Source organism: Piliocolobus tephrosceles, chromosome 6 (assembly GCF_002776525.5).
Source record: "Piliocolobus tephrosceles isolate RC106 chromosome 6, ASM277652v3, whole genome shotgun sequence".
In the NCBI taxonomy this organism is placed as follows: domain Eukaryota; kingdom Metazoa; phylum Chordata; class Mammalia; order Primates; family Cercopithecidae; genus Piliocolobus; species Piliocolobus tephrosceles.
This window is the reverse complement of record NC_045439.1, coordinates 125,840,285-125,860,429: the sequence shown is the minus strand read 5'-3', so window position 1 is coordinate 125,860,429 and position 20,145 is coordinate 125,840,285. Positions and strand designations below refer to the sequence as shown.

The window sequence follows — 20,145 nt, the reverse complement described above, 5'->3', positions numbered from 1 at the left end:
GCCTCCCAGGTTCAAGTGATTCTCTTGCCTTAGTCGCCCAAGTAGCTGGGATTACAGGCACCCGCCACCACATCCGGCTAATTTTTGTATTTTTAGTAGAGAGGGAGTTTCACCATGTTGGCCAGGCTGGTCTCAAACTCCTGACCTCATGATCCGCCTGCCTCGTGATCCACCCGCCTCGGCCTCCCAAAGTGCTGGGATTACAGGCGTGAGCCACCGCACCTGGCCAGGCTTGACTCTTAAATGGCCCTCTCTGTTCAGCTACTGTTTCAGGAGATTTCCGGTTACTGAGCCCTCTAGAAGATCAAGTGAGTCCTGTGTTTGTTTTGAATAAAAATAAGTGAAAGATACTGATGAACCACTTAAAAAGACAGCTGAGACTTCATCACGCCTACAAAACATATTGTACATCTGTCTGAGCCTGCTGATGGTAACTATCTTTGTGTGTATGTCAAAATACACACACACACACACACACACACAACAAAAATAAAAAAGATGAATGGGTCAAAAAATACAGAAAGAGATAGAAAGAAAGAGAAAAACAAACATGTCACAAAAAAGAAAAAGAAAGAAAACCATGAATCAGAGCAGAAGCAGAGAGGACACCAGCGTACACCACCATACATCAGCATAACTAAAAGGAATCCACATAACCAATAAAACAATCACAGATAATAGAGTGGAGGTCCAGGAGTAGATTTCGTTTCATGATCTCTCTTTCGGACAATGTTAAAGACAAGCTGTACTATGCAAAAAACCAGGCAGTTCTGAGCCACTGCAATGACTGACAAGCAAACCTTTACAGAAAAACAGCTGGGCTTCCCAGATAACTTCCAGCCTGTACCAGGGTAGCCCCGATTGCCCACCCTTGGCTCCCAGACAGTGCATACATACCTGGCCTTGTGTACTCTCAGCTTCTCCCTCTTAAGCTTCTCATACATCACAGGTACCCTCATTACTGTCCGAAGCTGCTGACGGCTTAGGTGGCAAAGAAACCTCCGCCTGGGACGGTTGTTGTCATTTCTAGTTAGTATCCGCCTCATCAGTGTTGTATTAGAAGGAAAGGGCAATGCTGTATGACAGGTAAATTTCTAAGTTAGGCAGCTTCCATTCCCTCATCTTTTCCTACCAGTAATGTGGCCTGAGCCCCAATCCTTGGGGCTGGCAAGTGCCTGACTTCTGCCCCCTACCCCAACACACCCTGAGACTGCAAGGCAAGAGGCTGAAAATATTGGTGCTGCTGCTTCATTTATTGTCAGATATGAGAGGCAAACAGGAGTTGGAAGAAGGGGGAGAATACCTTGGTTTCTGAGTTGAGCCTCAAGGGCATCAATGGAATCATGGGCATTAAGAAATCTGAATGGAAACTGCCGACTGTGGATCACCGACTTCTAGAAAGCAAGGGAGGGAGGGGTCATGAGCAGAGGAGCCAGGAGTATGGGGGGCTTCGGGGGTCCACTCTATTAGTTTTGTGAGAAGGCACAGAAGGACAAAATGAACTTAGACAAGAGATATAGAAAAGGGATAATAAGAAGAAAGAAAAAAGTCATCCTTTTAGGGTGTGAGAAGTGGTAGCAAAAGAAGAGAAAGTAACAGAAAGAGCCCTGTTTCTTTTAAGACTCCCTCTGGGCGGGGTGTGGTGGCTCATGCCTGTAATCCCAGCACTTTGGGAGCCTGAGACTGGTGGACTGTCTGGGTTCACGAGTTCGAGACCAGCCTTGCCAACATGGCAAAACCCTATCTCTATAAATAAAAAATAAAGACTACTTCTGAAATCAGTTACATCACAGAAGTGTCTCTTCCTGGTAAGTTACTGAGCTCAGAAAATTAAAATGAAAGTTCTTATACTCTATTGTAACTTCTCAAAGGATGTACTGAAACCCCAAACTTATCTCCCTCAACCTATCTGTATTTCCAGACCTACTTACAGCCCACATGGAAACAACTTGGTGGCCATACCTTCCTCTGCCATGTGAAAAAGCCTGGCCTCCAAAGCAGCAGTGGCCTGTCCACATGCACATCTAGTTGCTGGGCCCCATGGCTACCAGCCCCTCACACATACCGCATGCTGGAGTCTCTGCAGAATGAGCTCATGGTGGCGGGCACTGATTCCAACCCGCAGCAGGTTGCACAGGTTCCGAAGCATGGCCATGAAGGGAAGCTTCCCATTTTCTGTGGAATGTGGGGCATAGAGTGAGAAAAACAAATGAAGAGGCCAGGCACAGTGGCATGCACCTATAATCTCAGCTGCCAAGGAGGCTGAGACAGAAGGATCACTTGAGCCCAGGACCCTGGAATTGGAGTCCAGGCTGGGCAACACAGCAAGACTGTCTCAAAAAAAAAAAAAAAACAGCAAATGAGGGATGATTAGAGAGAGGCCAGAGACCAGAGCAAGAAGTTCAGAGACCAGGCATGTAGAAAGTCCAAGATAGAGGAAGTGAGGAATTCACATACAATCTACTCTACTCAAAATGTTTTAAAGGCTTAGAAAGATTAAAAACAGGATTGGCCTGAAGTTTATGCAACACTCTTTATAGGATGACTGTTTCAATAAACAACTTATGTTACCACTTTATCTGTTGGCTCTAGCCCTAAGATTGGGTTCAACTGGCAAAATGTATTCTCTAGTCTAGAGCAAAGGCTTGTAAACTTTTTAGATGGCCAAAAGAGAAATTTCATAGCGTAAGTTGATTTATGAAGTATGTACTAACATAATGTAGTACATTCATTAGTTAATATTTCAAGGCACAATATCCACTTAAAAGAAGGTTCACCATTTATGAAACCCCGTCTCTACAAAAATACAAAAATTAGCCAGGTGTGGTGTCAGGTGCCTTTAATCCCAGTCACTTGGAAGGCTGCATCAGGAGAATCGCTTGAAATCAAAAGGCGAAGGTTGCAGTGAACTGAGATCATACCACTGCACTGCAGCCTGGGTGACAAAGCAAGACTCTGTCTTGAAAAAAAAAAAAAGTTCACCATTTGTAATGATGAATGTAAATCCATATTTCAAATAGTCTTCATAATTTTTAAGTTTTTTAACCAATTTCTTCTATTTGATTAGTCATTTTTTTTTTGCTTAAATATAGGTGAAAAAGATTTGCACTGGAGATAGAATTTCACCTCTGATCTCTGTCACTTTCTTATTGTTCACTTGTCCCTGTGTTATTAATATTATCTTCAAGCCATAGTTTATTTTCTTTTTTTTTTTTGAGACGGAGTCTCACTCTGTCACCCAGGCTGGAGTGCAGTAGCACGATCTCAGTTCACTGCAACCTCTGCTTCCTGGATTCAAGTAATTCTCCTGCCTCAGCCTCCCAAGTAGCTGGGATTACAGGTGCCCACCACCACGCCCAGCTAATTTTGTATTTTTAGTAGAGACGGGGTTTCACCATGTTGGCCAGGCTGGTCTCGAACTCCTGATCTCCAGTGATCTGCCTGCCTCAGCCTCCCAAAGTGCTGGAATTACAGGCGTGAGCCACCATGCCTAGGCCATCGTTTCTTAATAATAATATTTTTAAGGTTTATATCCATTTTAAAGAGTTAGTTTGGTTAATACTGAATAATATAATTCCAAATCCATCTACAAGTGAAAGAAAAATTGCCATAGATCAAATTATGTAGAAACCAAAATTAAAAAAAAAAAAGAGTGAAAGGGTGCCATTAATGCCCTCAGATTGTGGATGCTCAGAAAACCTCAACTATTACACATAGCATGTAACACTGTATCATATGGACTGAGTGACTATGTGGGTTCAATCTGCATGGTAAATATTGGGAAATGTTTTTTCTTTTAGATAAAAGTAAACACAAATAGGAGGTGTGATTTTCTTTTCCTGGACAGAGGTGCATTCGAACCACTTTAGAGGCCAGGTCTGTCAGTCCCACACTGTGCTTGTGCACCAGCCCACACCATCAGCAGCTTCCATCAGGTAAACAGTGTTCCCTTTGTAAAGGGGATGTAAGTCTCATTTGAATTATAGCTGGAAGCTTTTAGCCCTCTGGAAGTCTTGGGATTCTCCAGTCATAATTCTTTTTCTTATTTTTGAGATGGAGTCTCACTCTGTCACCCAGTGGCACAATCTTGGCTCACTGCAACCTCCACCTCCCAGGCTCAAGCAATCCTCCTGCCTCAACCTACCAAGCAGCTGGGACCACAGATATCAACCACCATGCCTAGGTAATTTTTGTATTTTTGGTAGAGACGGGGTTTCACCATGTTGCTCAGGCTGGTCTCGAATTCCTGAGCTCAAGCGATTTGCCCGCCCCAGCCTCCCAAAGTGCTGGGATTACAGGCGTGAGCCATGGTGCCTGGCCTCCAGTCATAATTCTGATTCACAAACTGTACAGAACAATTAGGTTGTATATGTACTGTAAATGAACTATTGCATCCATTGTCGACTCAAGTTTTTTCAACTGTTACTATGTATAAAAGGTTTTCTAGATCATTTCTGATGAGAAAGTAAGTCCAATATCATACTGGTGATATTAGAAAATAAACTGGACATTTATCCTTCAGATTGCAAAATTCACTAATTTCATTCCAAAAAATGTTAATGAGTTATTAATGAGATCTGTGGTCTCCAAAAAGGGTTCTGTATACCCAATTACATTTTTATCTTATACTTTATACTTACATCTTTTTTTTAAATTTCCTTTTATTTATTTATATTTATTTTTGGCTGGTCACAGTGGCTTACATCTGTAATCCCAGCAATTGAAGACCAGCCTTGGCAACAAAGCGAGGCCCTGTTTCTTAAAAAAAAAAAAAAAAAGGTACATATACATATGTTCTGGTGTATCCTAAAAATTGTTTTTGTAGTATATATTAAAAAAAGAGACTCTAGCCACCATGGGATTAGACTATGGGCATCTGCCTCAACCAGGATAAATGATGTTAAAAGAATAAATTTACAGGTCCTTACATTTTCAGGGACAATGGTTCTCAACCAGAGGGAGGAAGTGGAGATGGGTGCACATAGAATTATCTTCATATGGCCAGGTGCAGTGGCTTACACCTATAATCCCAGCACTTTGGGAGGCCGAGGCGGGTGGATTACTGGAGGTCAGGAGTTCAAGGCCAGCTGAGCCAACATGGTGAAACCCCGTCTTTACTAAAAATACAAAATTAGCTGGGCGTGTTGGCATGCACCTGTAATCCCAGCTACTTAGGAGGCTGAGGCAGGAGGCGGAGGTTGCAGTGAGCCAAGATTGTGCCATTGCATTCCGGCCTGGGCAAAAAGAGCAAAACTACGTCTCAAAAAAAAAAAAAAAAAAAAGAATTATCTACATATATCAGCTTCTATCCAGGCCCCTTTATTCTACTCCACCCCAAGTGGTTTCAACTATCAAGGAAGAGGCTGTCAATTGGGGGCAGGTGTGTGTGTGTGTGAGTGTTTGTGTGTGGGGGTGTGTGTGTGAGTGCAGTGGCTCACACCTGTAATTCCAGCACTTTGGGAGGCCAAGGTAGGAGAATTGCTTGAGACCATGAGTTTGAGACCAGCCTGGGCAACATTAGAAAGACCTTGTCTCTAAAATTTAAAAAAAAAAAGTAAAAATTGTATAAAGTAAAAAATGAAAGAAACAGCCTGCTATCGTTAAAAGTAGACCAAAAAAAAAAAAAAAAACAGAGAAAGATAACTTGGTCTTCCTCTATTTGAATTTTTTTTTTTCTGTATCAGTGTGGGCAAATTACCTAAAACTTCCATGTCCTAAATACAATATGAGTTTCTGTACAGATTCCAATATGCCATGTGCCAGTTCTACCTTTTTTGGAATGAGTTACAGAGACTGATACACGCACAATCAGAGAGAAGGTACTTATGTCGTATGTTGATAAAAACTTGTGCATCACCTAACTACATCTGGTACAATGATCGATGATGCCAACATTACTCAAAGGAGGTACCACTGTTTACTTTGGTGTAGTCAATAGCAGACCTTATAAATCAAGCCATTTTCAGTAATACAACTACCAGGCAAAACAATAACTTCATCATTCCACAGAAATCTTCTAGTGAAGCTCTAAAATGTGGAGGCATAAATGGGGAAGAGAAGGAGGGAATGTGATGGTCAACGTCACTCTACCAATGAGTTCCTCCCAGACCGACGCTTTGTTCCCCCGTAGGCTCAGCTCCCGCTCCCAGGTCTCTGGCCTAGACAGCTTCATCCTCTTCCCAGCTCTGCTAGAATCCCAGGGCCCAGGAAGGCGACTTCGAGAAAAGAGCTGTAGGTTGGAGGGGTATCTGAGGACAGGCAAGAAAGAGGTCTATCATTTCAGAGTCGGCAAGAAAAGAACTCAGAAAAGGAAAGGTGAGTCATGTTTACAGGTGAGTCAGAAAATGAAAGCCAGCAATTGGAAAGCCAGTCATGTCTACAGGGCATATCTGCCTAAAGTCATGTTGCTGGGTTTGAGAACTACTGGGATAGGAGCCATGGATGTTAAAAAGTTAAGGAATTACTTAGACAGAATGCATGCTCAGGGTGGAGCTCCTCACCTGTAACCCAGCAGGGCTTGAACGTGCTGCGCAGGCTCATGGATGTGCAGTCGCTGAACCAGCTTCTTCAGTGTGAACCTTGGAGGATTCTTTTTCTCTGACACTGTATCACAGGCCTTCTCAAACTGTGGAAATATCCCCAAGTCCCACAGGCGTCCTTTCATCCATGACCATGGGAACTTTCTTCAATAAAGCAGATTGTAAAACCAAGCTATCCCTATGTGGTAATTTCTTTCCTCAAAATAGATTTGGCCAAGGAGTAGGAATAGAGGATACAAATCTCTGGCAACAAGAGTTCCCATGGTGAGCACAGGATGGCAGCTCTTTGGGGTCACCGTTTCATTCACACAAGCTGTCAACATAGGCTGACTGGCTTGTGAGAAACAAGGTGGGGATAGAATGAACGCAGGACAGCTTTGTTTGTAGAGGAGGGAAAAGGGAAAATCAGCTCCGATTTAAATCACTGAGGCTCTAATAGATAAATGAAGAAACAAGCACAATGCAGGTTACGAGGAGTTTAAAAACTAAAAGTGGGCCGGGCACGGTGGCTCAAGCCTGTAATCCCAGCACTTTGGGAGGCCGAGACGGGCGGATCACTAGGTCAGGAGATCGAGACCATCCTGGCTAACACGGTGAAACCCCGTCTCTACTAAAAATACAAAAACTAGCTGGGCGAGGTGGCGGGCGCCTGTAGTCTCAGCTACTCGGGAGGCTGAGGCAGGAGAATGGCGTAAACCCGGGAGGCGGAGCTTGCAGTGAGCTGAGATCCGGCCACTGCACTCCAGTCCGGGCAACAGAGCAAGACTCCGCCTCAAAAAAAACAAAAACAAAAAACAAAAAAACAAAAACTAAAAGTAGGCCGGTGTGGTGGCTCATGCCTGTAACCCTAGCACTTTGGGAGGTCCAGGCAGGTGGATCATTTGAATCCCAGCTACTTGGGAGGGAGGAGTAGGAGGTCAGGAGTTCGAGACCAGTCTGACCAACATGGTGAAACCCCCTCTCTACTAAAAATACAAAAAAAATTAGCTGGGTGTGGTGGTGCACGTCTATACTCCCAACTACTTGGGAGGCTGAGGCAGGAGAATTGCTTGAACCCAGGAGGTGGAGATTGCAGTAAGCCAAGATAGTACCACTGCATTCCAGTCTGGGCTATAGAACGAGACTCTGTCTCAAAAACAAATAAATAAATAAAAACTAAAAGTAGGTAGCTTTCAGAATCTTCTATGGTAAAAGAACTAAATTTAGGATATGTTAATGGGATGAAAAGATGAGTTGACCAATGGAGAATGTGTTCTTTCTTGTAACGCTAATATATATTTTCCTAATCATCTGTTTTAATAATGATGATGGTAGTGATAGCTAACACTTATTTACTGCCAGGAATTGTTAGATCTACTTTAAATATAGTAACTTATTTAATCTTTATAACAATCCAACAATGTAGGTTCTGCTTTATTCCCATCTAATACATGAGAAAACTGAGGCAAGAGAGGTTAAATCATTTGACCAATGTCTCATAGCCAGTAAGGGGTGGATGGAAGATGCAAACCCAGGTGACCTGAATCCAGATTCTATGCTCTTAACTGCTAAGTACAATACCTTATTTGTATGAAAGTAAAAAAGATTTTGTTTGGTTTGTTTTTAAAACTTCCTGTGAAAGGTAAATATTTCATAATGTTTTTAACTCACTTATCCAACTTTACTGACATGTCACCTGGCAGTAAAGTACAATATCACCTGGGCGCGGTCGTTCACGTCTATAATCCCAGCACTTTGGGATGTCAAAGCGGGTGGATCACGAGGTCAGGAGTTCGAGACCAGCCTGGTCAACATGGTGAAACCCCGTCTCTACTAAAAATACAAAAATTAGCTGGGCGTGGTGGCACACGCCTGTAGTCCCAGCTACTCAGGAGGCTGAGGCAGGAGAATCGCTTGAGCCTGGGAGGTGGAGGTTGTAGTGAGCCAAGACCGCGCCACTGCAGCACTTCAGCCTGGGCAACAGTGTGTGACTCTGTTTCAAAAAAAAAAAAGTACAATACCAAGGAGAGTGAAGTGAAAAAAAATAAAACCACATGCCTTTCCCAGTGCTCTGAGAACCTTACCCACAATCACAGCCAAGAATCCCGAGGCAGAAAGTATTTTTAATCCTAATGGAATTTTGTTCCTAAATATTATTCTAGAAAAGATTGTACATGCACATATACAACCCCAGAAGAAGGAACTCACCTTTGTCTGCTCATCTCTGAGAAACACTATGTACCTTGGAAAAGGTCTGCTAGAAAACGGAGGCTCCATCCTCTGTAGGGACAGGAGAAGCAGTTTCAAAAAGGGAAATGGAGGCTGTCCCTGAAGAGACCCAGTCAGTAGCCCTGAAGGTGCATCTCTACCAAAAAGGAAGCCAGCTGGAAAAGAAGCCTGGCCTGCACCATGTGCACCTGAGCTCTACCCTGCTCCCCTGAATTTCTCTGACTCTCTTTGCTCCTGGTGTAGGACTCCCCAGCATCAGCATGCTCCCTTGTCCTGCCCTTCCTGGAGAAAAGGGGTGTGGGTCAAGGGCTGGGGCAGTGACTGACTGGAGAGCGGGGTGGCCTGCGGGGGTGTCTCTTGGCCCGGTGCTTCCGAGGGTTATACTTAGCCAGCTGGTACTCGTCAAACTGGGCAAATTTGTCCGTCATAGCAGCACGGAGACAGGCGGGCAGTGGCACCAGCTTATTCTCATCTCCCTCAGCCAGGCTCTGTCAAAGAGAGAGGAGACCATTAGAAGCAAGACCCAAACCAACCCTCCAAAACAAAACGAGGCCACTTCACGGAGATACATGAGAGCACAGAAAAGCGAGCAACTTCCCAGCCCTAGCTCCAAAATCACAACTTCTGTGGTACCGATTTTCATTTCTTCATTAGAAACATGAGGTCCAGGCTGGGCAGGGTGGCTCGCCTTTATGCCTGTAATCCCAGCACTTACGGAGGCCAAGGCCAGTGGATCACCTGAGGTCAGGAGTTCAAGACCAGCCTGGCCATCATGGTGAAACCCCATCTCTACTAACAATACAAAAACTAGCCAGGCGTGGTGGTGCACACCCTAATCCCAGCTACTCGGGAGACTGAGGCAGGAGAATCGCTTGAACCCGGGAGACGGAGGTTGCAGTGAGCCAAGATCACACCATTGTACTCCAGCCTGGGCATCAAGAGTGAAACTCCAAAAAAAAAAAAAAAAAAAAACGAAGCATGAGGTCCAAAATAAGACCATTTTTTTCCTCAAACTTTGATCCAGCCCTTCTCAATCATCTTCTCCATGTTGGGCAACCCAGCCTAGTAGAGGGAGAAGCTGGCCTGTCTGGGCACCAATGCTGAGGAAAGCTGAGGGGAAGCCACACTGCCTGAGAATTTTCTCCAAGGAAGCAGTGAGCATAAGAGAAGGAACCAAGGGAAGGCCCAAGCTCAGGGAAATGAGCACCATACCTGGTAAAGCTCAGCCACCTGGATCCAGTCAGAAGGCAGCTGGACAATGGCACAGAAATATCGTCGCAGGTGGGGGCGGCACGCCGGCAAGAAGGCAGCAATGGCCAAGATTTTATTGGCCACATTCCGGACATTCAGCTGCTGCCTGGCATACAAAGATGCCTAGGACACAACGTAAGAGGACTAGAATCTCAGCCACTCCTCCCGTAGCTTTCTGCCCTGAACTTACTTGCTGATTGAGTGTGCCTGTATAAAACCTTTCCTGAGCCCTCCACATTGTCCACAAAATACGAAGCCCAGGCTGCCTGACTTGGCATTCTAAGTCCTCCATATTCTATCCCTTACCCACCTTTCCAGCATGTCTTCTTCTGAGTCTACTGACTGCCTTGCAAGTCAACCAGGCCTTTTCCTTCTTTGGAAGACCTCTTGCATCAATATCTACCAAAAAGTTATCCAGGGTTTAAATCATTGATTAAACCTGCCATTTTCCAAAGCATCATAGAAGATATTTCCCACCCTGCTCTTCTCTGGTTCAGAAATGTTCACTATGTAATATTCCAGCTGAATTTGTATGATATTTGGAAAAGTATTTTGCTTCCCTAACAATACTATAAGCTCCTTGAGAGAATGGGCACTTACTAACAAACCAAGCCTAGTATACTCTTTCCCTACTCTTCACTGAACCACAGGGACTAGGCTTCAGACTCACCCAGAAATTCTTCCTCAGAGAAGCTCCACCCATCCTCAACATGAGGCTAGCCACCATCCCTCCACACACCGTAACCACACTCCCTGTCTACCAGCTTTACACCCCCATCCCCTCCTTCACACCACAATACCTTGAGGATAAACTCAGGCTCCAGGGGCGCAAGTTCACGACAGTTTTCAAAAATGGCAGCCAGGGTGGGGTCAGATGCATTTTTCATGTTTACTTCTGAGACCAGAGTAGAGCACAGCAAGCTCAATAGAGCCATCTGGGAATTGAGAAAGAGCGGAAAGAAATGAGAAGAGAGGTAATAAGGACCAACTTAAGCATCCATGCAGACTAACTTACAAAACCAAGGACAGAGAGAATGGACCTGAGATGTGGAGTCCAACTGAGAACTTAGAAAAGGGGACTAGGACCAGGCACGGTGGCTCACGTCTGTAATCCCAGCACCCTGGGAGACTGAGGCGGGCAGACCACCTGAGGTCAGGAGCTCGAGAGCAGCCTGGCCAACATGGCGAAACCCCATCTCTACTGAAGACCCAAAAATTAGCCAGGCATGGCGGCGCATGCCTGTAATTCCAGCTACCCTGGAGGCTGAGGCAGGAGAATAACTTGAACCCAGGAGGCAGAGGTTGCAATGAGCTGAGATCATGCCATTGCACTCCAGCCTAGGTGACACAGTAAGACTCCATCTCAAAAAGGAAAGAAGGAGAGAGAGAGAAAAAGGGGGAGGGGGGGGGGAGAGAGAGAGAGAGAGAGAGAGAAAGGAAAGGAAAAGAAAAGAAAATAAAGAAAAGGGCATTAGGAAGTGAGAAATAAGAGCTGGGTTGTATCCCTACCTTCCCCTTCCAACTGGGGAGGGGACCTGGTTCAAGTACTCCACCCCCAACCTCCCCTCCACACCATTAACCTTTCCCCCAACTCTTGAACTTTTACCTTCTTTTCCTGAAGGACCTGGTCAGTAGGCTCTGGATGAGATTCAGAGTCTCCAGAGGTGAGCTTCACGGCCAGATCCTCCACCTCCTCCTCCTCCTCTCCCAAGCTCAGACTATAAGAAGGCATTTGGGTCTCTGCCCCTTTCTTCTCTTCTGAATCAAACCAACGACCCTGGGGATAGTAGTGGCAGTTATGAATCACAGCATGTATCCACAGACCCTCAAACCCAGATGGATCTGCAGGCAGCACCAGGACATGGGAAAAGTCTAAATCTCCATTAATAGCACCTCTAATCTCCTCTCCCTCTCCCTTCACACGCCAGCACTGATGTGTCCTGACTTACTGCTCTCACACACCACCTTGCTGCACTCAATCTTCGGAGCCTTCACCCACATGCTTCATAATCTGCCCCTGCTTTCATCTCTTCATTGATGTCACAACCTGGGAGCATGGGGCTCTTCACACACCTTTTAGGATATTAGTAAGATGTTTTGGGGGTCAGAAGAATAAGGGCAAAGTCCCATATTAATCCCCCAGCAGCCTTGGGCTGCTTAACCTCTCTGAACCTCAGCTTTCTCTCATTCACTACCACCTATCTGATAGGGCCTCTGGGAAATTAAATGGAGTGATATATGTATGCGTGACTGCAAAATGCAAAGCCCTAAATGAACGTTAAGATGGCAGTAGTTGTAATCCTGATAACAACCCTGTGAAGTAGATTTTCATTAAATTAATTTTAAAGGTGAGGAAATTAAAGCTCTAAAGGGTTAAGAGGTTGCCCAAGATTACATAGTTTGAAATCGGCAGAGACAGAAGACGGTTCAGATTAGCCTGTCCCCCAACCTGAAACACAAGTATACACAGAAGCAATGTGTGTCTATCTAGTGATTCTGAATTGTATACTAAATGTAGGCATGTAGATGTGTAAAAGTGGATATGTGTTTGCATATGCACACACAATTGAGTGGTCTCTGGTATAGGCCCTGATAGGGCTGTTGGAAAATTCATTAGTAGATGTATCTCATGCCTGATCTCAAAAGCACCTAACTGACTCTGCTATAGTGACATTATGCTGGCTCTCCTGAGCAGAGGCTTCCTAAGGACAGGGACTGTCTTTTGTTATGGTCTTTTGGGCTTTCATCTTTTTGAGACAGTCTCGCTCTGTTGCCCAGGCTAGAGTGCAGTGATGCGATCCTGCCTCCCAGGTTTAAGCAATTTTCGTGCCTCAGTCTCCCAAGTAGCTGGGATTACAGGTGCATACCACCACACCCAGCTAATTTTTGTATTTTTGGTAGAGATGGGGTTTCACCATGTCGCCCAGGCTGGTCTCAAACTCCTGGACTCCACCTGCCTTGGCCTCCCAAAGTGCTGGGATTACAGGCATGAGCCACTGCGCCCAGCCAGGACAGGAATTATTTTTGATCTATTGCACAAAATCTCCAAAGCAGATAGGCAATAAAAGTAACAATGCCAGTGAAGATGGTCCTGCAACAAAGGGTATCTTAGGAGAGGCTCTGAGGAGAGAAGATAGCCAGACACAGAGCAGCACAGAGGGAAACTGAGACACTGAAAGCTAGAGACAAGAGAGTACAACAGACATGGCTGGAGTCAAGATGAGTGCCTGGAGCTATTACCAAAGTTGCTTCCTGAACTGTCTCTGTGGCAGAGACAGATTTCAGGGCTGTAGGGCAGGATGAAAGGTCTAGTCCCTTAGAGAAATGCTGAGCCCTCCAACTTGGAGGCTCAGAGAGCAGGCAATTGCTGTTGTTCACACAGTACAAATCAGCTTGCGTCATGTGAGATATCTGTAGACTCTGGAACAAGGGGCTGGCAGACACAGTGCTCTTTAGACTAGGGAGGGTGGCCAGGCACCGGTTCTCCAAGGAGAGGATGTCTGGGTGGGCAGAAACATGTCCATGTGGTTTCTCCATGGTCTTCAGGTCAGAAAGTGTGGCCAGGCACTGGTTCTCCAAGGAGAGGATGTCTGGGTGGGCAGACACATATCCATGTGGTTTTTCCATGGTCTTCAGGTCAGGAAGCGTGGCTAGGCACTGGTTCTTCAAGGAGAGGATATCTGAGTGGGCAGATATATGCTGATGTAGTTTCTCCATGGGCTGTAAGTCAGGGAGCATAGCCAGGCACCGGTTCTCCAAGGAGAGGATGTCTGGATGGGCAGACACATGCCCATGGGGTTTTTCCATGGCTGAAACTCAGTTTGTATATGCCTAGAAGGAGAGAAAGACAGGAGATGAACACCTGGCTGCACTGAGCGTGTATTCGTAGGAGAGCATATCTTCCCCACAGCCCTCCTGATAATGCCAGTGATTAGCAAGTGGAAAACAATGAATGTTGTTTTTCCCAGGACTGGGTTCATCCAGAGAATATTCTAAGAGAGAGGGATAGGGAAAAGGTAAGGCAGAGGCTTAAGAGCAGAGAAATTAAGAAAAGGCCGTCGCAGTGGCTCATGCCTATCATCCCAACACTTTGGGAGCTAAGGCAAGAGGATTGCTTGAGTCCAGGAGTTTGAGGCAAGCCTGGGCAACACGGTGAAACCCCATCTCTACAAAGTTTTAAAAAATAAGATATATTTCTTTAAAAAGAAACAAAAAGGAATGACTGGAGAAGAAGGGACATGCCTTCTCATAAGAAGGTAAAGGAGACTCCACCCCCTCCCCACGACCCCCTCTACAGGACTATCAGTTTAATCCCTACTTAGTAGAGGGGCCTCGCAATATAATCTGGACTGTGGGTTCTTAGCTCCAGAGAAACAGGTACTTTAATCAAGTTGTTAATACTTACCACCTCAGCTTCCTTGCCTCCTATTCATTCTTCAACCAACTAAATGGGATTCTGTCCCCACCAGTTCACAAGTCCTTTTAGGTAACCAAGGAACTTTTTGTTACTCCCATAAATAAGTACATCTTGGCCCTTATCTCATTTCCCCCCTCAAGTAGAATATGACATTGTTGATTACTCTCTTGTTAAAACTCTCTCTTCCTTTGCTTTCCATGATGCTACTGTCCTGATTTTCTTCCTAAAACTATTCTGGCTAGATCTTCTTAGGGATTCTTTCTCTGCCATTTCTTAACATCGATGCTCCAAAGAGTTCTATTCTAATCCTTTTACATACTTTCCTGGGGTAGTCTCACCCACTATGTGGCTCCAAATAACATTTCTATGCTGGCGACTCACAGATCTATTCCTGGACCTAGGTCTCCCTCCTGAGCTTCATATTCACTTATCCATTTGCCTCTTGGGCATCCCCTCTGGATGATTCAAAGGTGCTCCAGATTCCACAGATCTTAAATGCATCATCTTTCTCCTTCTCTTATCTCTGCCCCAAATCCATTCCCCTTCCTTTGCCCCCTCTGCCTACTGGAGTTTGAAGTGAGACAGACTTTAGTTTGAATTCTCCTTTACCTTGGGATCTTGGTTGGGTAAGATACTTAAATTCTCTGTATCTCTATGGTTTTCACATTTATAAAATTAAGAAAAATGCTTACCTCACAGAGTTATAGAAATAAATGAGAAAAAAAATTAGGCAGTTTGAGCATTGCCTGGCACTAAGTGTTCAATATAGAAGTTATTATTATTTGTTATTATTATCCAGTAAACTACCAAATCCCATTGATTCTACTCCCTCAGTGTCTCTCAAATCTATCCAATTCTCTCCATTCCTCCTATCACCACCTTTGTTGAAACCTTCTAATCCATGTGGTGACACACTGTATGTCTAAAGGACCTCCCTGCTAGAGCCAGATGTGGTAGCCTGTAATCCCAGCAAATCTCGAAGTCTGAGACAGGAGGATCACTTGAGCCCAGGAGTTTAAAACCAGGCTGAGCTACGTAGTGAGACTCCTTTTTTTTTTTTTTTTTTGAGACAGAGTCTTGCTCTGTCACCTAGGCTGGAGTGCAATGGCATGATCTTGGCTCACTGCAACCTCCGCCTCCCGGGTTCAAGCCATTCTCCTACCTCAGACTCCCAAGTAGCTGGGATTATAGGTGCCCGCCACCATGCCCAGCTAATTTTTTTTTTTTTTTTTTTTTTTTTTTTTGTATTTTTAGTAGAGACAGGGTTTCACTATGTTGGCCAGGCTGGTCTCGAACTCCTGACCTTGTGACCTGCCCACCTTGGCCTCCCAAAGTGCTGGGATTACAGGCACGAGCCACTGCGCCTGGCCGACTCTTTTTTTTTTTTTTTTTTTAAAGCATGTTTGCTTCTTAGCCCACTTGCTAATTGTTTCTCCTTTGTTTTTGTTGTTTTGTTTTTTTTTTTGTTTTTTGAGACAGATTCTCCCTCTGTTGCCAGGCTGGAGTGCAGTGGCGCAGTCTCGGCTCACTGCAACCTCGACTTCCCGGGTTCAAGTGATTCTCCTGCCTCAGCCTCCCAAGTAGCTGGGATTACAGGTACAGGCCACCATGCCCAGCTAATTTTTGTATTTGTGGTAGAGACGGGGGTTGCACGATGTTGGTCAGGATGGTCTCGATCTCCTGACCTCATGATCTATCCACCTCGGCCTCCCAAAGTGCTGGGATTACAGGCGTAAGCCACCGCACCCAGCCTAATTGTTTCTCCTTGCTGAAATAAAACTCCTTAAGGTAAGGGCTCCTTTGTCTCGCTCCCCTCTGCATCCTCAGCATCACACACAAAACTCGACTTCTGGTCACCTCCCAGCATCATCTCTCACTAACACCCCAATCTAACTCTCAGCACTCTAAGCTTCAATCATACAAATTTTATTTAGCTTATTAATTGCCAAGGTATCTCTTGACTCTGGGCCTTTGCACAGGCAGATCCCTGCAACACTCTTTCTTCTACCAACACCACCCCTCCTTTACAAGGCCAAATGCTACTTTCCTCTCACTCTACAGGCTTCAGTTTCATCATCAATTCCTCCAAAAAGCCTGTGCTGACACCAAGCCCCAGTCTGGTTTAGGTGGCCTTCTCCTTGTTTTCACAACACCCATACTTCCCCTATCATACAGCACATCACCTGTTTGTCTTTCTCCCCAATAGACCATTAAGTTCCTAAGGAGAGAAACCCTTTTAGCCTTGTTAACCATTGTTCCCACAATTGCTGGTCAGTGGGATTCAGAGGCTTTTGAGAATCTGGTGAAAGCTATGGAGATTTTTCACAGAAAAAATAGAGTACATACTGTTTTGCGCTCAATTTTCAGAGTGTCTATGAAGCCCATTTATGGACCTCCCAAGATCTCCATAAACTGCAAATTAGAAACCTCTGCCTAACAGAATGCTTGAATTATACCATCAGGAACCTATTTTCTGGCCGGGTGTGGTGGCTCACACCTATAATCCTAGCACTTTGGAAGGCTGAGGTGGGAGGATCACTTGAGGTCAGGAGTTCAGGACCAGCCTGGGCAACATAGTGAGACCTCTATTTAAAAAAAAAAAAAAAGAATGTATTTTCTTATTTATTTGGACAAAGGCTAATCTCTCATTCATATGTAAATATTTTGGGAATAATATTGTTAAGTCAACCACTTAAACTTAGTGTGAAAAAGCTTAGGGACAGGAGTATAGAATACTTCCAAGAAGACCTGAATGACTAACAATCCAGGGCCAAAAAGGACAACAATATCTCAGTGGACATCATTGTGACAAACACATAAAAAATGATGGCTTGTGTGCCCTGTACATTTTGCTCATGTCGTTGCCCTACATGAGCCCCCAAGGAAAGGAGTGGGGAATCTCAGAATCGGCTCAGATTTTTTTTTTAAAGAGATCTCAAACCAAAAATAACAGAAAAATAAGGACAGTTTATTTGAGCAACATAGTGAGACTGTCCTATCCTAAAAAGGACAGTCTCACTATGTCTCACTATGTTGCTCATTTTATTTTTTTGCCACCCTGGAGTTTTTGAAAGGAGATTCAGCTGAACCACAAATGAAAAGTTAAAGTTCCATCCCCACTTCCATCTCTAGTTCCCTTCTCTGGAAGTAAACATTGCTAACAATTTTATACTAACAGTTTCACAGTTTCTATGCATATACAAATATATGCCTTCACCATCACCACTGCTTTTGCTTTTGCTTTAAACAGGATCATAAGTTAGACACTATTCTGCGCTCAGTATATCTCAGAGACCTTGCCGTGTTAACACATTAATACCCACCTCACTTTTTTTTTTTTTTTTTTTTTTTTTTTTGAGGTGGAGTCTGGCTCTGTTGTTCAGCTCACTGCAATCTCTGCCTACCGAGTTCAAGCGATTCTCCTGCCTTAGCCCTCCCGAGTAACTGGGCTTACAGGCGCCCACCACCACGCCCGGCTAATATTTTGTATTTTTAGTAGAGAGGGGTTTCACCATGTTGGCCAGGCTGGTCTCAAACTCCTGACCTCAGGTGATCCCCCACCTCCGCACCCCCAAAGTGCTGGGATTACAGGCGTCCACCGCGCCCGGCCTCCACCTCACTCTTCAAGTAGCTGTATGGTAGTCTAGCACATTTAAGCAGTCTGGATTTCTATTATTACAAACGGTTCTCATACTACCATTTGTTGGTGACAGCCACTATCCCCTTTCAGTGGGCACACTGAGCAAGGAAGTAAGAGGGGATGATTCTCACGTGGTCTCTCTTCCTGTCCCTCCCTCTCCTTCAGCCTTGTCCTCCTTTCTCACCTCCCCTTTCACGCAGTGTACACTCCCTCACCTTCCCGGCGCCGCCGGGGCCGGGAGGAGCAGGGTGGATGCACCCCTAGCTGAGTCTCCGGTGGTTCCTAACCGGCCCCGCCAGGCCCTTCCCACCCGGCTCTCAGCCTCAGAGCCCAGAGCCCAGAGCCCTAGACCCAGGGCCAGGGCAAGTTCTGCCTGCGCTCGGGCCCCACCTCAGACTGGGGCTGGAGACCCTGGGTGCCTGACCTGGGGCGTCCGATTCCCGCAGCAGGAAGCAGAAACTTCGCTTTGGGTTCTGCCGGTGGGAAGGGTGGCAGCCGGGGGAGGAGCCGGATGCGGATCTGGGAAGAGACAGTGCGGGCGGAGACTCTCGGCCCCGGGCGGGGCGCGGCAGCTGCTGGAGGGGCAGCGAGCCGAGGGCCGGGCACGACATGCCAGGACGGCGACGCGAATGCCCAGGACCCCTGCAGCCTTTTCTGGGACCCGAGTTTAGTTTGTTGTTGTTTCTCTTCTTTTCCCTTTCTGGTGTTGTTTTCTCCTGTCCCTAGGGCTTCCCCCTACCAAGTTCGTCTCCTCTGGCTAATTTTCGTCTTTTTTCTCCTATTATCTCTTCAACCACCGTTTCTTGGAAAAGATTTTAGCATGTTCGCTGCCTATTGACTTGTTTTTCTAAGACCACTAGAGCGAGCACAAAAGAACCAGCCAGTAGGCAAAGGTCAGGAGCAAAACTGCAAGTTTATTTTAGTAACCTAAGGTGTGGAGAAGAAGTCTGTCGGCCTCCGGCAAAGAAGGCCGGCAGAGTTCCCCTCCCCCAAGCTCTCCGACGGAGTTCCAACGGTCCCGACTGCAATGGGAAGCTGGGAAGTCCGCGTGGCTCAATGGCGGAGAGCGGCTTTTCTAGGAGTGGGAGGGCAATAGGTGGGGCATGGGCGTGTTGGGGGCGTTCCACAGGTGCCACCAGGTAAATCTTGGTCTCTTCGGATTGACGTCACCTGGCGCATGCCCAGTTGGTCTGCACCTTCCCGGGTGCCAGCTGCATTTTTGGGGGCGCCGGAAAAGTTGGCGGGGGGTGGGGGGGGAGGGGGGAAATGAAGAACCCGGAAGTGCACCATCTTGCCTCCGTTCGTCCAAACACCTATCTGTACACCTCTCCTTCCTAGCATCAAAGATGGTCAGACTCAATTCATCCTAAAGTTCCTTTGAGGAATTCCTTAAAGGGAGACGGAAAGTCTAAAGCAACTGCCTGTAACCAAGTGTAGACATCAGTCAATCCAAGTTCGCTGAACTGAGAGCAAGTCCCTCCCCTCCTGTTGATCAGAAGAGAGATACGTGGATCACACAGAATCTATCTGGAGCCATCCTGAATGATTAATGCTGAACCCTTTCCAGGAAGATGGAACCAGGCTTAGGAAAGAGACAAGTGACCCTTAGGTTAATAATGCTAGCTGCATAAAGACAGGACCAAACATAGTAGCAGGAGAAATATGCTTTCTGCCTATAAAGCAGATTAGCTGTCTTCTGGAAAGTATCATTGCTTTCCTTAGAGAGGTATCCTTGAGTCTCAGGTAACAGCTGAGCTTCGACTCAGAATTGAGGACATTCTATCCTCTATTAACTGAGCCAGTACCACTTTCCTTCCTTAGAAACCTCCATTGCCACCCACCCCATCAGTCCCAACACTCCCTGCAATGGTGTTTATGTTTGTGTCTCCCCAAAATTTATATATTGAAACCCTAATCCCAATGCGACGGTCTTTAGGGTGTGATCTCTGGGAGGTCATTAGGTCATGGAGTTTAGAATACTCATAAATGGAATTGGTGGCTTCATAAGGAAAGAGGGAAGAGCTAGCTAGCTCTTTTTCCACAATATGAGGATACAAGAAAACAGCCATCTGCAATCCCAAGGAAGGCCC

The 20,145-nt window shown here is 45.7% G+C and overlaps 1 protein-coding gene across 3 annotated transcripts in view; it reads right to left on the bottom strand.

The window, feature by feature from the left end:
- The window catches only part of TEP1 (telomerase associated protein 1), a 45,216-nt gene extending 26,609 nt beyond the window's left edge, over positions 1 to 18,607 (bottom strand). For 2 of the 3 annotated variants that reach the window (XR_002725275.2, XM_023186650.1), the window contains exons 1-12: positions 18,480 to 18,607; positions 13,239 to 13,829; positions 11,605 to 11,775; positions 10,799 to 10,933; positions 9,960 to 10,121; positions 9,074 to 9,235; positions 8,727 to 8,798; positions 6,501 to 6,625; positions 6,091 to 6,248; positions 2,066 to 2,175; positions 1,304 to 1,394; positions 898 to 1,075 (exon numbers count right to left, since the gene is read on the bottom strand). Coding sequence is in view for 2 of the 3 variants with exons in the window: in XM_023186650.1 (XP_023042418.1) it covers positions 898 to 1,075; positions 1,304 to 1,394; positions 2,066 to 2,175; positions 6,091 to 6,248; positions 6,501 to 6,625; positions 8,727 to 8,798; positions 9,074 to 9,235; positions 9,960 to 10,121; positions 10,799 to 10,933; positions 11,605 to 11,775; positions 13,239 to 13,805 (1,931 nt within the window). In the remaining variant the exon portion in view is untranslated. Of the gene's footprint in view, positions 1 to 897; positions 1,076 to 1,303; positions 1,395 to 2,065; positions 2,176 to 6,090; positions 6,249 to 6,500; positions 6,626 to 8,726; positions 8,799 to 9,073; positions 9,236 to 9,959; positions 10,122 to 10,798; positions 10,934 to 11,604; positions 11,776 to 13,238; positions 13,830 to 18,445 lie in introns of all 3 variants that reach the window. The other variant, XM_023186651.1, reaches the window with a different exon arrangement.
- Positions 18,608 to 20,145: the final 1,538 nt, after the last annotated feature.